Raw genomic sequence first — 15753 nt, 5'->3', positions numbered from 1 at the left:
CAGAGCTTTTATATACCCAGACTGCTGCCATAATTTGTCACCGCACTACATGGCACCAAAGGGACAAGTAGATCTTTTTTTTTTAAAGGACAAGCAGCTTTATAAAGCAACTTGTCCCATGGACAAGTAGATATTTTATTATATTCCACACCCCTGCTGCACGGATATTGGAAAAATGGAGAATAGGGTTACGATCCAGAAACTGTTATAGTTAAATACCCCAATGAACTAACAAGAAATGTTTGCCAGAGTCATCAGGGGTAACACTGAGAACTAATCTTGAGACCCATCCCAGGATTCTTCAGTGCCATACAGAACCAGTTACTTGAGAGCTATCTTTTTGTCAACTGGTAAAAGTAAACATTCATACCTGTAATCTGTGTTTTTCAAGAGTTTAGGTTATAAACTCACATGGGTTTAATTACCAATAATTTGTGTCAGTTTTAAAGTTCTTAGGTGTTGACCATGTGAGTGCAGACAGTCTCATGGCATCGTCAACCTACAAAGCCTTTTCTGCCTGCTGCATTGTTTGGATAACTTTTTTTCCAAGAATTAAATATTATCAGTTAATAAATGCAACACAGCTGTTGTCACAAGCTAGCAGCCCAATACATTTGGATGTCTTGAGTTGAAATACCCATTTGTTCAATAATTCTATTTGACAGCTGTTTATGCATTAATTATTCTACCTGCAGGTGTGAAAAGTTTTATTCAAAACTCTAAGTAGGTGAACGTCATAATTAGAATAGCACAGTGTAAACATCACCATGGACCGGAGTCTGTTTACCAGCACAAATCACACAGGAGGTCTCACTGTATTTAAGCAATGCTGAATTCCTGTTGTCTCCAATGAGCTCCAACAGGCATAGGCATTTCTGCAACATTCAAGCTGATTACCATGAACCACCTATTGGCATTGTCAATGTCTTTTGGCTATCTACACAATGCCAGCGGATTTTCTCTAGAAAACTAATTGCCAATTTAGAAAGCAAGTTCTACTCCTAGCTTTGGAAACCAACAAATGGTGGGCATTTGGAGTGACATTTTCACCTTCTTTGGCCAACCTTTACAAGATTTTGGTCAAAGAAGAGACATGTTTGGTCAGATTGTCCCACAGAACTTACAGAACATATTTTATATTGGGGACAATACATTGATGATATTCTATTGTTTTTGTCTGGGAACCTTGATGAATTAATACGGTTTGCACAGCATCTTGGCAACAATCCCTATAACATCTCCTTTTCACATCAATTTAGCTTACGCACAATTGATTTTTTGGACATCACACTATATATTGGGGGCCAAACTATCGACTGGGAGCTGTTCAGGAAAACCACAGCATGTAATGCGATTCTACACACTTCAGGTGCTCACCGTAGTTCACAAATACAGGCCATATTTTATGGTGAGATAACAAAAATTAGATGCAATTGTAGTGCTGACTGGAAGATCTTGTTGTAATTAGAAAAGACGGAAAACAGATTCAGAGCAACAGGGTACTCTGAGAGACTGTTGGAGCATGAAAAGACTAGGATTATGAACACTAAAAGAGAGACTCTACTCACCCATAAAACCAGAAGTAAGAATAAAGATCATTAGAGATTCTCCCTCCCTGATTACACCCTATAGTCCAATTAGCCAGGAGGTCTATAGGATATTGAATAGATATTGCCAGCTACTACATCTTGATGTGACACTGAAGGACATGATCTCTACCAACCCTAGCATCATACGCAGCAGAGGCAAGACACTTAGAAAAACACTGTGTCTTACTTTTCAGAAACCTGTTACACAGTCTTATTTGCCCTCACCACCAAAGGGCTTTTTCAAATGTGGTTGCTACAGTGTCTGCAAGTTTTGCTATGGACAAGATCATTACTTTTCATTATAACACTGATAGGCATTATAAAATCAGTGCCTTCATTAATTGTAACACTAGGATCATAGTGTACTGCATTACTTGTTTGTACAACCGTATGTACACTGGAAGTACCATCAGACGGTTAAAGGAACAGATCCAGGAGCACATGAGTGCCATTAGAAAAAATTACAAATCTTACCCTCAGAATGTGGAGGCAACAGGGTATTAGCGTTAAGTCAAGTGAAAAGTAAATGGATCATTCATTTACAAGCTATTGAGTTGGATCTCAACATGGACAAAGGACTACATGGTTTTTTTGTTAGACTGATGTCATTTATTTGAAAATGGATTGTTTCATGCTCAATTATGAACACTTTCTATACTAACAGGGGGATCTGTGTTGATTCACTTCTTTTATTTTGTTGTTTGGTTTATTGGTCACTATGATCTACATCACATGCCTCTACATGAGTTCTTTTATAATACGCCACTAGACTGATGAGGGTGAAGGTCTTTCACATTTCTCTTGTACCCGTCTCACGTTCTGTGTTTTTTCTCGTTAGCTTCATATATTATATGTCTGTAACATATGTAATCACCTTCAGTTAATATTTTATTTATAAGTGTTCTCTCTTATGTGTCAGCCACCACTAGCTCGCTGTTCTGTCTCTCTTCTAATAATCAATTTTCTTGGACCTCTATTATCTACACTCATAAGTCCCGACATTCACCATTAGTTGGAGCTATATCGGTCTGTCAATTTCAATATGGCCGATATATACATCTGGAAGGTAACCATCACTTCAAGATGAGAAATATGCCTTTGTGATATTTGGACTTTACACACTTTTTCCAGTGTGCTTCGGTGCCCTCAAAAATTGGCATCTGGACAAATGACTATCCCCATGTGCTCCAAAACTGTAAACATATGTAAAATATTACATGCTCCCAACCTGCTCCTTCCTATCATTTCCCAACTCACCCCAATTTTTTGCAATCCAGACGTATCCAGATGTAGCTGGACCTCAGCTCATTACTATGAACCACACTTCACAGAAATGTAAGAGGAACAAACAAAGCTGCTCCCTGTTAAGTGCTCTGCTGCTCATTGAGTCAGGTTTAGGTCACAATAAGTAGGTCGTATGAACTTACGCAGAAATGCCCAGGAGAAAAATACAAAAAATAATAATTTGTGATGCACATCCCATGGGCAGATTAAACTTCACAAAGAACAAATAGCACAGCCAATGTAGTGCACTCTCTGCACAATATCAGACACTGTTAATGCCTGGATGAGATCTACGATAACTTGGAGAGCTGTGACACGATGTAACCTAGACAACTTAGGCACTAGAGAGGATGCTTTACATTCTGGTTGCATTTTCAATTGTTTCTTGATTACCATATTAAGAATATGTGGGTAGCGTTGCCACCTTGTCAAGAGAAGAAAAAAAAGACATTTGTTGTTGCTTTAGGAGTCTGCAGAGGCCTGGACGTGATATTAAAAAGAACTCTAAACAAAAACAAATATACTCATTTGTAGCATAACCTTTCTGTCTTTGTTTATTTTAATTACGAGTCACGGATCATTAACACAGCTATAAAACATATTTAAAAGTGCTTTCTATTTATAATTGCTGGTTGGCTTATTTACAGCCAAAAGGCTAAAAATACTGGCTTTAGGTGATATTACAGATTGTTGTACTGTCCAGGGCATCAAAATAACAGTGGTACTGGTAGAAAACCGGTCAGGTAGCAAACCTGTTTGTCAGGGATCTTTGGAGTAACAGTAAACCCAGTGGACATAGACATGGCCTCAAGAGGCATGATTAAGGAACTTTAATCAAGAGAATCTCACACAATGAAGACCAACCTTGGTGTTATAACTTTCAATAGCCTACCCTGCTCCTCAATGCAATCACCTTATTATGCTCCATATGAGGCAAAGTGGTTTAGTGAATTCTGAAGGAGGTTTCAGACATGTCTCTAGACTTGTGTGTAAATACCTCAATACATTAATATAGAGGCCCCATGAGGTGTGTATGTTTACTAAGAATCTATCCGACCTACGTTACATTTACTAAAATGCCTTGCAGACAGCTTCTGACAAAACATGTCAGATGCCTGCTGAAAGAACACAAAGAATCACTTCTGTGTCATCTGCACTACAGTACGGAGGATTAATAAGCCAACAGACCTTTTGAGCCCAAAGGTCACCACAAGCATCACCTCTTAGTATTATAAACATCAACAGAATGCAACACTTGAACAACACTTAACTGCAACTCCAGATAAGAGGAATAAAAATGTTTGAAGAGACTTCCTGAAGAGCGAATTATGTGATAATGTGATTATACACACCAACAAGGCAAAGAGGGAACACACCGTCATGTTTCTTGCTAATTGTTGGAATGGATACTAATAAAGAAGACCCGAGGAATGCCCAGAGGCAGAATGCTGTTATACATCTACCAGAACCGATGGTCTGATGATTGTCTCTCAAAGTTAAGAGCTCTGAGCACCCTTTTATACAATTCTTGAGGGGCTACAAAACAATTTTATAATTACTTAGTGAAAGGAATCCCGGCCTAGTCACAGAGTTGCAAATTTGAACATCTACTCTGTGTGGTATGAGTGCACAGACGTAGCACGGACTGGTTGATGCCTGGGTGCCCACGTCGGTCATGTGCTGATACCATGTGTTGTGTAAGAGTGTGTAATATTGACATTAGGTCCGGTGCAACTGTAAGTGATGTGGGAAAGGCCCCTACACAAGCACTGTAGAAGTGTCAAGGGGGACTCCATTTGACTAGGTAGATTTCTGGCTATGGATGGATGTGGCCATACTCACAGCAAACAGAGGGTGTACAATGGTACAATAATAATACATAACTTTTGGACTCTTGCAGGTCTCGGGGTTGCTTCCTGGGGGAACATCTGTGGTCTTTTGGAAATTGGGGGTGTTTCTGCCTAGCAAATGCTGCAGCACCGGGGTGTCTTTGCCTTGGTAAGAGTTTTTAGAAGAGTGTCCGTAAAAAAACCCAGACCAAAACAGTTTTTGGTCGTTGTCTTGTACATGTGGGCTTTGTTGGAGTTCTTGAAGTTGCTGCTGAAGAAGGGGCAGGCTGCTGTAAAGGTGGTACTTTTGTGGTTCGGTTGCAGATCTGCTGAATAAGAGATGTTGTTTGTAGGTTAGCCTTTGGAAAACATATATTGTTATTTAGTCATGAGAGATTCCTGTTCCATTATTTTCAAGCATGTTCAGAGGTGACTCTGGTTGGGGTTACTATCGCCTGAGTTTTATTTTATGGGCCATTTGGTCCTCAACTCTCACCATGGCAGAGGAGAGTTTCTATGGGGTGATCTTCGTGAAATTAGTCCTTTTTCTCCCCAACTATTTTCCCTAATATGTGTGTGCTTTACTGATGTGGTTGGAAACTTTTGACCTACACGTGTGTGGTACGATGTGAAAGGAGGGGGCATCATGCAACGTGGGTGTTGCTGGTGGTTGCCACATGTTCCGAGGACACGCGTATGCCACTCTAGTTCCTGCATGCGGCGTACAATGAGGTTCTCCCTAACAGAGTCAGGTGTGTTCGCTACGTCCTTTCTCTGGAGGCTTTGTTTTGGGCTACTTTTTGTGGGTCGCTGGGCACCTTCCTAGATCTTCATGTGATGCTGTTTTTACTGTGGTATGCTGGAGAGGGTCCGAGAGGTGATCTGTGGCTCCTGTGTGACCTTCAATGGGACAATGACTGAGATCGAGCCTTTTTGCTTCCTCAGACTGTGTGTGAGAGGCCTTATGTGATCAGATCAGCAGGCCGGATGTGGCGATGAGCGTGTCTGTGCATCTCTCATGGGGTTGTAGTGATCATTTACAGAATATCTTTCCCTCCCAGCACCCCCTCTCCCTCAGATCCAGGATGTTTTTGGGCCTGCTGTCCCGGCTGGGACTAGTAACTTCTACTCAGTGACATACTACACTTATTGGTTTGGAGGGACATGGTCCAACGAGCAGTCTTTGGAAATTTGGAAGCCTTTTGAAGCAGCCTTACAGTGGGAGTCAGGTGTGTGGCCAGGACTCATCAAGATTTGCCTGACACGGGTAATGAACTGGGACAGATGATTGCTCTGGTGAATTCCCCTACTGGCTTGGTTCCATGATGTTGCTTCATAACAGGTTTGCGTGGACTTCGAAGTTTTAAGCGATTTAAATGAGATTTTATTCTTATTGTTTGATGCTGTACAGTTGGGTTTATTGCAATGTGCAAGGATGTGTGTGACCCTTTAGATATGCTCATATATGTACACTTATATTTTGTCTTCAAAACTTTAGTGCTTAACTACTTCATGTTTTATTCTGCTTTATCTGAAACAGATTACCACACTGTTGATGCTTAAAACTATGTGTTTCAAGGGGAAAACCATTAAGCATATTTTTGGCTGAGAGACCTTGTACACAGGAGTTTCTCTCACTCACCTGCTTTAAGCGAGTTACTAGTAAAGGCCAACAACCATAGTAAAAGACGCTAAGCATTAAGAGATTCTCAAAGCTGTGGTATTGATTACAGCGTTTTTAATTTTTAGTTCTCAGTTCTAGATGTTGCGCATGCGCTGTCTTGAACCGAGACATGCTGTATCTACTGTAGTGGGCTTCAGCCCGCCCACAAGGCAGCCATTTGCTGGCTCCCACTTCATTCTGTTATTCCTTATTCCCATTGTTCCATGGCATGCCTGGGTCATGCCTCTTCCTCGGTTTTCTTCTACCAGACAGCAGCAATGAAGTACACTATCTCTCCACTACCCCTCATCTTATGACCAATTTCAGGAACTTATTTGTCCTTCTTTTACAAACCCTCCTCAGGAGCGCTGGTACTCACATTAGCGCAAAGACATTTTTTCCCCAAATCCCATGTGTGAGGCCGCCTCCCCTCCTGTCTTGCTTCGGTTTCTCTGCTTCCCCTAGTGTGCTTGGCAGCTATGTTCTAACTATTCATCAACACCAGCGTTACTTGTCGAGGTCTGAACCGGTGTGTAACTGCACGAAAACATCAGTTGTAACTTGTGTTGTGAAGAAGCCTCAGTCCCACCCACTGATAAGCAGCAGTGCACCACCAGGTGCACCGTGCACTTACTGGTAGAAGATGAGCCTGTGCTCTTCTCGGTGGGCCTGGCCCCCTCAATTTCTGCAGCTGAAGGCGGCACAGTAGCAGGACATGGCACAGGTAAACACACTGCCTTGTGTAGAGGCCCTGCCCAAAAGGTAGCAGAAAAAATAAGGAAACAACACTGTGTGAGCCCTGACCCCTTTCCTCGACAATGCTCGCCTTGATGGTCATTTTGGAGTGTGGATGTCTGATATTAAATATGGGTGCTGAAAATGAAACCGCTGCCACAGGGCAATGCATTGACAATATACCAGTATTGAAGCTGCCGTAAGAGCAGTTGTGCACGAATATTGACCATGTTAGCAAATTATGTACTTAAAGAGGTCCGTTTTTCCATTTGACAACTTGCGCATTTATTCCCACACTAGGTATAAGCATGTCCAATTAGCTCTTTAGCGTCATCTGCGCATGCTTGTTTAATTGCTTGCTACTGAACTAGGATAACTAATACACTTCTTTCTGAAGATCATCGCTGTAGGTGGCAACAGTTTTGCTCTAAGTGGTTGAAACTGTGACAGAGTAATTGATTAGACAAGTAATAAACATGCCCTTTGTCCTATTTCTCTTTTACTGCAATGCTTCCCCTCTCTGAAACGAGGAAGTGACGACAAGATCTTGTTTTGATGCTTGTCAAAGAGCACAAACAACAAAATTCACTACATGCAGTTGCAAAACATGTGGCAAACATTACTTAAGACAAAATCTGACCAAACATAAACTACTCTGCAGCTCATTGCCATTATGCCACCCTAGACTAGATACCATTATGCTACCCTAGACTAGATACCCAAACACCATATTACATAACACAGTCCAACGGCGCAACTCAAACAAAACATACAGCTAAATATAAATCGCAGAAAACTTTCATTAAAAAAATAAAAACTTTTGTAAGAAAACCTGACTGCACCGCCAAAACTTGCTCATAGTGCTGCCTGGCCCTCTGGTTACGATTTCATTTAATATGTGTTTTTTATTCCTACTCATTTTTCCTTCCCTGTTGACAAAACATTCCTAATTCTAACTAAAATATTATATCATATTGGCTATGAAGTAAAATGTGTGCTGTTTTTGGAGAACTGTGCAAACTTCAAACCTATCCGATCTTTCGAGCCTCTTATACACAGCAGCAGAAGTTCTCAGGTAAACAATAACTTTGTTTTTCATAGCAGTCCCTGCCTGCGCCTGTTTATGAAACAAGATTTTTTGCAGCCAGATATTCAGTATGATCATACAAATTACCCCCAAAAATAAAACAAGCATTTGCAATATCTGACCTTTTTCACAGGAGGATAGGCTATCATCTGCACACATCTAAAATGGGAACTCAGTTGAGCGAGTGATGTTGAGGCTAAAAAGATAACAGCACATGAAGAACCTTATGATAACCTGTTTTCACTGTTCTGGTTGTTACATATTTTTTTTTTTTGTACAGCAAAAAAGAGTGTCTGCTTTGTCCAGTGATTCTGCCTATTTCCTTACTTCTATTTAATTTTCATTTCCCTAATTATTATTGTGCAAGAGAGATAGTTAATATTGTTAAAAATACTATTTGCACCCATCATTGTTCTGGGAAGAATGAATGACTGACTCTAATTTCCAGATTAGGCAGATATAATCTATCTAACTATCTAGCTGTTTAACTATCTTGCTGCCTGTTGGATAATAGGTTTGTTTTTAGATGTAGTTTTTAATGAGTGACTTAAGCCGTTTTGGTGTACAGTGATATATTACGTTGTACTTTAATGATTGGAATAGTCAGCTTGTTCAGTTGCATGACAGACACTTTGGAGAGCATACAGAATGGGGTTAGGCATAGGTCTAACGGTAAAGAAGTATAGGGGAGAAAATAAAAATTACATTGACTAATGGTCTGTCGGGGTCACAAGACAAGACGTTTCTATGTGAATTGCAGTCTTGCTTTTTCATTTTTGACAGAAGACAAATTGTTTTTCTTTATGCTAGTTGTACTACTGAATATTGACCCCCAGGATATATGTATATTTTTTTTTAATCTTTATATTGCAAACAAAGCTCAGCATACAAGTGGAGCCATATCAGTTACATGTTAGTAGCAGCTCATACAAGGTACACACTATTATCCGGCCAGTAGCCAGCATTACACGACCACTGTACCTAAACCATTTCTTGTGTCTATCACTGTAACTCCTGCCCCCTCTCGCCTCCCGAGAGTCTAGAATGATAGCCCGCTCCATCCTGGTTGTTCTACTGGGTCGCTGTATGCCACCCATTTTTACCATATTTTTTCGTATTTCTTCACACATCCCCTGCTTGTGTATATCACTTGTTCTGCCCTTTGGCACCAATGTAGGTCCCTCTTCCAGTCTGCAGTTCGCGGATGGTCCCTCGCCCCCCCATCCCAGTGCAATATTTGGTTTAGCAACACGGGCCACTAATTGTAGCCAGATCGTTGAGTATCTAGGCCACCCTTCATCTCCCGTAATGCCTAGGAGCATCCATTTCGCCTCCAGTGTTATGTGTAGCCCGGTTACTGTACACATTATCTGTGTCACCCGTCTCCACCCCTGAATCACCAGACATCCCCACAGGATGTGGAAAAAGGATCCCACCCAGTCACATAGGTCGGAGTCAATACGACTCATCCTATGCAATAGTGTTTTAGAGTAATATGCTCTATGTAGAACCCTCAACTGTATGAGATGGAAGCAAGCCCTTATAGCTACCCCCCTGGGGTTCTGAACTGCCTCCACCCAATCCTCATCCTCAAATGTCCCTAGATCGTTTTCCCAGGCGGCCTGCAAGGTTTTCAGCAAGTCTGAGGAGTTAATCATAATTTTCTTAAAGGTCAGGGAGATAGCCCTGCTCGCCAAGGGCTCCATCGGCATTCTATCTTCCAGGGGCGATGAATCTGGTAGTTGCTCTCCCTTCACTATGTGCCAGTGTAGTGCGTGTCCGAGCTGCAACAGCCTATAGCGACTGTCCCATCTCATACTCCCGCTCAAGGTCCTCAAATGTCAATAGCGCTCCCTCCTCCACACATCCCCCAGGTACTCTACCCCAATGAGCTCCCATTTTCTAAATCCCTGGAGTTTCCCAACCTCCTGTAGCACTGTACTGGACCATAATGGAGTTGTATTCATGAGTTTCCCTTCCCAACCCAAATATCTGTTGGCAGCCCCCCAGGCTCTTACCACTGACTGTGTATGGAACGGCAGTCGATCTAACCGCCCGCCCCAATATAGGAGTGTGTGGAAGCCCTGAGGTCCCATTGCTTCTCTGTCCACCTGAAATGCTGGGTCCTCTCCGGCCGCAAACACCCGGTCATTGATTTTGCACAGTTGTGCTGCCCAGTAATACGTACGTATGTCCTGGACTACCAGTCCTCCCTCAAACACTCCCATCTGGAGATCAGTCAGGGAGATGCAAGAGCTACCCCGGTCCCAGAGAAGCATACTCAGTTCTCTACTGCTATTTTGAAACACTCCGGGCGGCACCCTGTAGTGGGTATTTTGAAGGCAATACGGCAGCTGTGGAAGGGCCATCATCTTGAAGAGTACAGCGCGTCCCATCAGAGAGACCGGGAGTCCCCGCCAATGAGAGACATCCGCCTCAAGACATCTCAGCTGCACTTGCAGGTTTTCTTCCAGGAATCTGGGCACGTTTCGATAGTGGAACCTCTCCGTTGACACTGGGGCAACACATCACGTCGGCAGCTCCAGGGTGCCCCCTGTCAGCAGATAACCCAACGATTTGTCTCCATTAATGTGGTACCCTGAGTAACTGCCAAAAATGTAATAGATCTGAAACAGCCTATCCACCATGACTCCCGGTTACGCAGCTTAAAGCAGAATATCGTCTGCATACAAAGAGATACTTTCCTCCCATCCCACACTTCCTATTATCCCGTACACTAAAGAGTCTTGTCTTACCCAAGCAGCTAGAGGTTCCAGCACCAGTGCGAAAATCATGAGGGACAAGGGGCATCCTTGTCTTGTCCCTCTGTATAGCACAAATGGGCGAAATAGTGTCCCGTTCACCCGCACCCTCACCAGGGGGACCGGCAGAGGAGCTGCATCCATTTGCAGAATCCAGGGCCGAATCCCAGCCTATCCATGGCCGCAAATAAATATAGCCATTCTATACTGATCCCCCCAGGATATTGACCTATAAGAATACTGCGGACATAATATAGAGGGACAAAATATCAAACGTTAAGAGTAATTAGGGACAGCAGGATTTAATATTCCTAACGCCACATCTACGTGCCTTAGAGCGTGTGTGTGTGTATGTATATATATATACATACATACATATATATATAAAAAAAAATACACACACACACATATACAAGGTACATATTTGTAGAGGTGCATATAGAAAGTCTATTACGCTTCCTATTTGCTGGCTCCATCAGACAGGGTTGGATTGCTCCCAATGGCATCGCAAGATGCAGCGTGCCTAATGCACAAGGAAAGAAAACATGGCCACCCCCTACTTCCAGTAATCATACCACTGTTACAAAACATGGCTAGAAGACATTCTTATTGACAGCGCTATACACCGGACATTGCCGAGACCTATTGGCTTTGCCAATGCTTTTTTTCTATGGATTTGATAGTTCCCAGTTTTGGATGGGACTGTTAGAAATGGGGTTTCCAGCTGACTAGGATAAGCACCTCAGCCAGGCAGGGACCACACACTCTAGTCAGGGTAAGGGAGCTACACACCCAAGATAACCCCTGCTCACCCCGTTGGTAGCTTAGCACGAGCAGTCAGATTTATCCCAGAGGCGACGTGTAAAGCGTTTCCACAACACACACAAGATAGTGTCACAATAAATATACTACAAAGAAGGCTCCACAACCAGTTATATAAAAAATATACTGTAATGCATGAAACATCACTAGACCAAAAACGAAACGGATGGTAATACCCTACTACACATGCAGTTGTCAGAACATCACACAGGTTACTAGTACTCTGCGAAAGCAAGCAGTAGTCAGGTAAACGCATAGATTACTAGTATTCTGCAACACAAGCAGTGGTCAGGCCATCAATATCACCAAAAAGGCACATCATAACAAACACATAATCAAGAATGTCAAGACATCAGCATGAATGCAAAAATATCCTCAGCCTTTGTATATGTCATAAAAACATTACCGGGGAAACATTACTGAAACATTTCCATAAGGCATAGGCCATATTAAACACACTCTCCCCCTGCAGACTCTGAAAAACATGCATGTCCATCCAACCTGATATGTACGATATATAGTGTGAATCAGGTGATGGCATACACAACAGAACCAGGGAGAGCGAAAGTAGTACAGCGAAATGCATCCCCTGTCAGGATTTCCAACAGTACCTCCCATATGAAGGTTACAGTGCTACTGAGCTTCTTTTATAAGTGGTGGGACACTTATAGATCTCCATTGTTGGACACAGTAGCTCCTGCGCTACTAAAACCGTGATTATGGTAAGAACCAGAGGCTGGGCAGGCACAAGACCTCCAACACGATGCCTTTTCAATTTGGTACCAGCGGGCCACCCCAAAAAGGTATTCACAAACAGAGGGGGAGGCACCACAATATAGCTCTGGTTGCCACAGAAGTAATCTCCAGCCGCTGATCGCGAACATGTGGTGCAGCTGCTTCCTCAGAGCGGCTCGGCTCGCATCCTCCTAGTGGTGCACGAGTTCGGCCACGCCAGCCTGGTGGGCAGCGCAACTGTCCGGTTTGCATGACAGCACCTCTGCTGGCACTGGTGCCCACCTCCAACCCCTGAACCACATGGAAGAACTGCTAGGAGCCCAGTCACACTGGAGATCTCTTGGGGTCTCTGGCAGTCGTCCGTTGCAGGCCTCCTCCGCTGGGGGGGGCTGTATTAGAAGGGGAGCCAGAAAGCACCCTACAGGTGCTCCTGGCAATACTGAGAGTTGTGCTTCCCAGGATGCCCTGGCAGAGGGCCCTCTGTCAGCCTAGTTTGGCTGTTCCTCTCGGGGGAGGGCAGGTGGGGAGGCATACTCTGCTCCCCCAATGATGGGGCTCTTTCTTCCTCCAAAGGCAGCTCAGGACGTGGGGGTGACTGGCATTCAGAGTAGTTGCCGGCTTGTGCCTCCGGGTCACCCCAGGGAGGGTGTTTCCTTGCACAGAGGCACATCAAAACAAAGCACTCTTCACCTTCACACGCTGGAACTGTGGAACAGGGAGCACTGTACCCGCACTCCACACTGCCCCTTGCGCTTAGTGAAAAAAAAAAAAAAAGGAAAAAGTGCATTCCACGCACTGAGACAGCAATAAATAAGGCAATGAGGCACTTCATCACCCCCTGTTGCCCCTACAACCGCTCTCCACGCACTCCGCAAGGGTAAGGGGCACTCCACACCTGCCCAGCAGAAGGCAACAGCACCAGACATGCAGGGAAGCAGGGAGCACACCACCCAGCCCCTGGAGACAGCTGTGAGGGAACAAGGCTGCAGTCCCAAGGCAAACAGGTCAGCACAAGGGTCCAGAAGAAAGCAGCGACAGTCCTTCTAGTGACCTTGCAGGTCACAGTTCAGTCCAACAGCAGAGCAGTCCAAGGAGGTTCCTGGCGAGTACCTCCTGCAGCATCCAGTGTCCAGTCCATTAAGTATTCATTAATCTCTAAAAATGTGGGGGTCACCCCCTGTACTTATCCTCATTCTGCTCAGCTTTTACAAAGGTGAGGAGGAGGTTCCAACCAGCACTAATCAGTTCCAAGAAAGTCCCTTTTCTCCTCCAGCACTGGCTCCAGACATCAGAAGTGGGTAAACAAGCCCTTTGTGTGAGGGCAGGACACAGCCTATACAAATGTAAGTGTGCCCGCCTCTCCCTCTCCCAGCCCAGGAAGTCTATAAGTATGCAGATTCATCTTCAGTCACACCCAGCCCCTCCTGTGGGATTGCTGTCTGCACTTTAGCACTGATTAGCTGTGCTAAAGCCCAGTATCAGCAGTGATAAAGTGCTCAGAGTCCTAAAGCCAACAAAAAAAGAGGTCAGAAAAATAGGATGAGGAAGGCAAAAGTTTGGGGATGACCATGCAAAAAGGGGCAGGTACAACGGGGACATTTGAGGGCTGCGTAATGCATATCCCAAAAACTGTCACCTTTGATTTTTTTTTGTGCCTCTGTACACTTTATCCGTTAAAAAACGCTTGGCCAACTTTGCAAAGCTTTTACGTTATGAGTGCCACATTGCCCTCAAATGTCATGGGTGTTTAAATAGTACACATTTTCATCTGCAGTCAGCTGTCTAACACTTATAAGCTCCAGTGTGTTGAGCTCACATGTACGAAGTGGACTAAGGAACCTGGAAAAAAGTAGTCTCTCCCTTCAAAAATGAACATTTACGTATTATTCAAACTTTGGCCTAGATTTATTTTTCCATCACAGACCAATAATAGGAGAGTGGTCATTGTAGTTACTTCACGAGTAGAGCAATCACCTACTTGCTGACTGGCTTGTAATCGATGCCTAAGAGGAGTTGCTGCCTCTGGATCCTGTCAGGAGAGTCCACGGGCACTAGCCGGTCTCCGCCCTCTGAATGTCTGCACAAGAGTATCCATCCTTCTTCCAGGTCGCAACCAGTTGCAAACTCCTCCAATTGTTTCTGAAGACACAATACCCAAGAGGGATCAGTGTGAGAACGCTGCACTGGCTCTTAATAAAGAAGGAAATACATAAATGCCCTGCTTGCAGTAGTACAGTACAACATCATTATATATTCTGGGCAGTGCAAAGGCCACAGCCTGTTCCACACGGTTAATGAGCTTCAGTGGAGCCAATGAATGGATTTAAGACTAACTGGCCTGTGATGGGACTGAACTGAATGACTCCCATAATTTTAGTTTCTATTTTCAATACTGCCTGGTACCTCTACTACCCTGGCCAACATCTAGGATCTACAAGGGCTTAAAGACTGCATACTTTTACCACAAAGAAAACCCTAACAGTAAGTTGGCAGGTTTAAAGGGCTTTCATATCAAGAGACAAACACTGACAAAGCCAATAAGACTCATCTATACAAGAGCTATTGGCTTTGGCTATGTGTTTTGCCATGTCTTACATAAGTGTGGCTGCTGTACTTCATGGCTAAAAGTTAGTGGTGTGGAGTGTCCTGAAGTGGAATGGGGGGCGTAGGGTGCTGTAGACTGGATTTGTTGGAGTAGAGTGGAGTGGAGGAGTAGAGTGTTGTACAGTTAAGTAGAGGGGAGTAGAATTCAGCAGTTCAGTGGCAGAGAGTGTCGCAGAGTACAGTGTCAGAGTGCAGTGGCGTAGGGTGGGATGGACTGAGGTAGTGGGGTGGTCTGGATTACATTACAGTACATTGAGGTGGACTGGGCAACAGTACGGTGGGTTGGATTGAGTGGAGTGGTTTGGTGTGGGTGGACTGGATTGGACTGGACTGGAATGATGGGACTGGGGTTGGGGGGAGTGGAGTAGAGTAGGATGGTTTGGAGTGAGGTGAATTAGAATAGTAGGGGTGGATTAAACTGGACTGGACATGGGTGGACTGAAGTGGGGTTAGACTGGACTAGAGTGGGGTTGGACTGGACTAGAGTGGGGTTGGATTGGACTAGAGTGGGGTTGGACTGGACTAGAGTGGGGTTGGACTGGACTAGAGTGGGGTTGGACTGGACTAGAGTGGGGTTGGACTGGACTAGAGTGGGGTTGGACTGGAGTTGAGTGGGGTTGGACTGGAGTTGAGTGGGGTTGGA

At 44.0% G+C, this 15753-nt stretch overlaps 1 protein-coding gene across 1 annotated transcript in view; it reads right to left on the bottom strand.

The window, feature by feature from the left end:
• The window catches only part of HECTD3 (HECT domain E3 ubiquitin protein ligase 3), a 249983-nt gene that overhangs the window by 219971 nt on the left and 14259 nt on the right, over nucleotides 1-15753 (bottom strand). Inside the window, exon 2 of the mRNA XM_069232820.1 lies at nucleotides 14485-14645. Coding sequence (XP_069088921.1) covers nucleotides 14485-14645 — 161 coding nt within the window. The remainder of the gene's footprint in view (nucleotides 1-14484; nucleotides 14646-15753) is intronic.

Source organism: Pleurodeles waltl, chromosome 4_2 (assembly GCF_031143425.1).
Source record: "Pleurodeles waltl isolate 20211129_DDA chromosome 4_2, aPleWal1.hap1.20221129, whole genome shotgun sequence".
Classification (NCBI taxonomy): domain Eukaryota; kingdom Metazoa; phylum Chordata; class Amphibia; order Caudata; family Salamandridae; genus Pleurodeles; species Pleurodeles waltl.
This window is presented reverse-complemented; position numbering and strand designations above follow the sequence as displayed.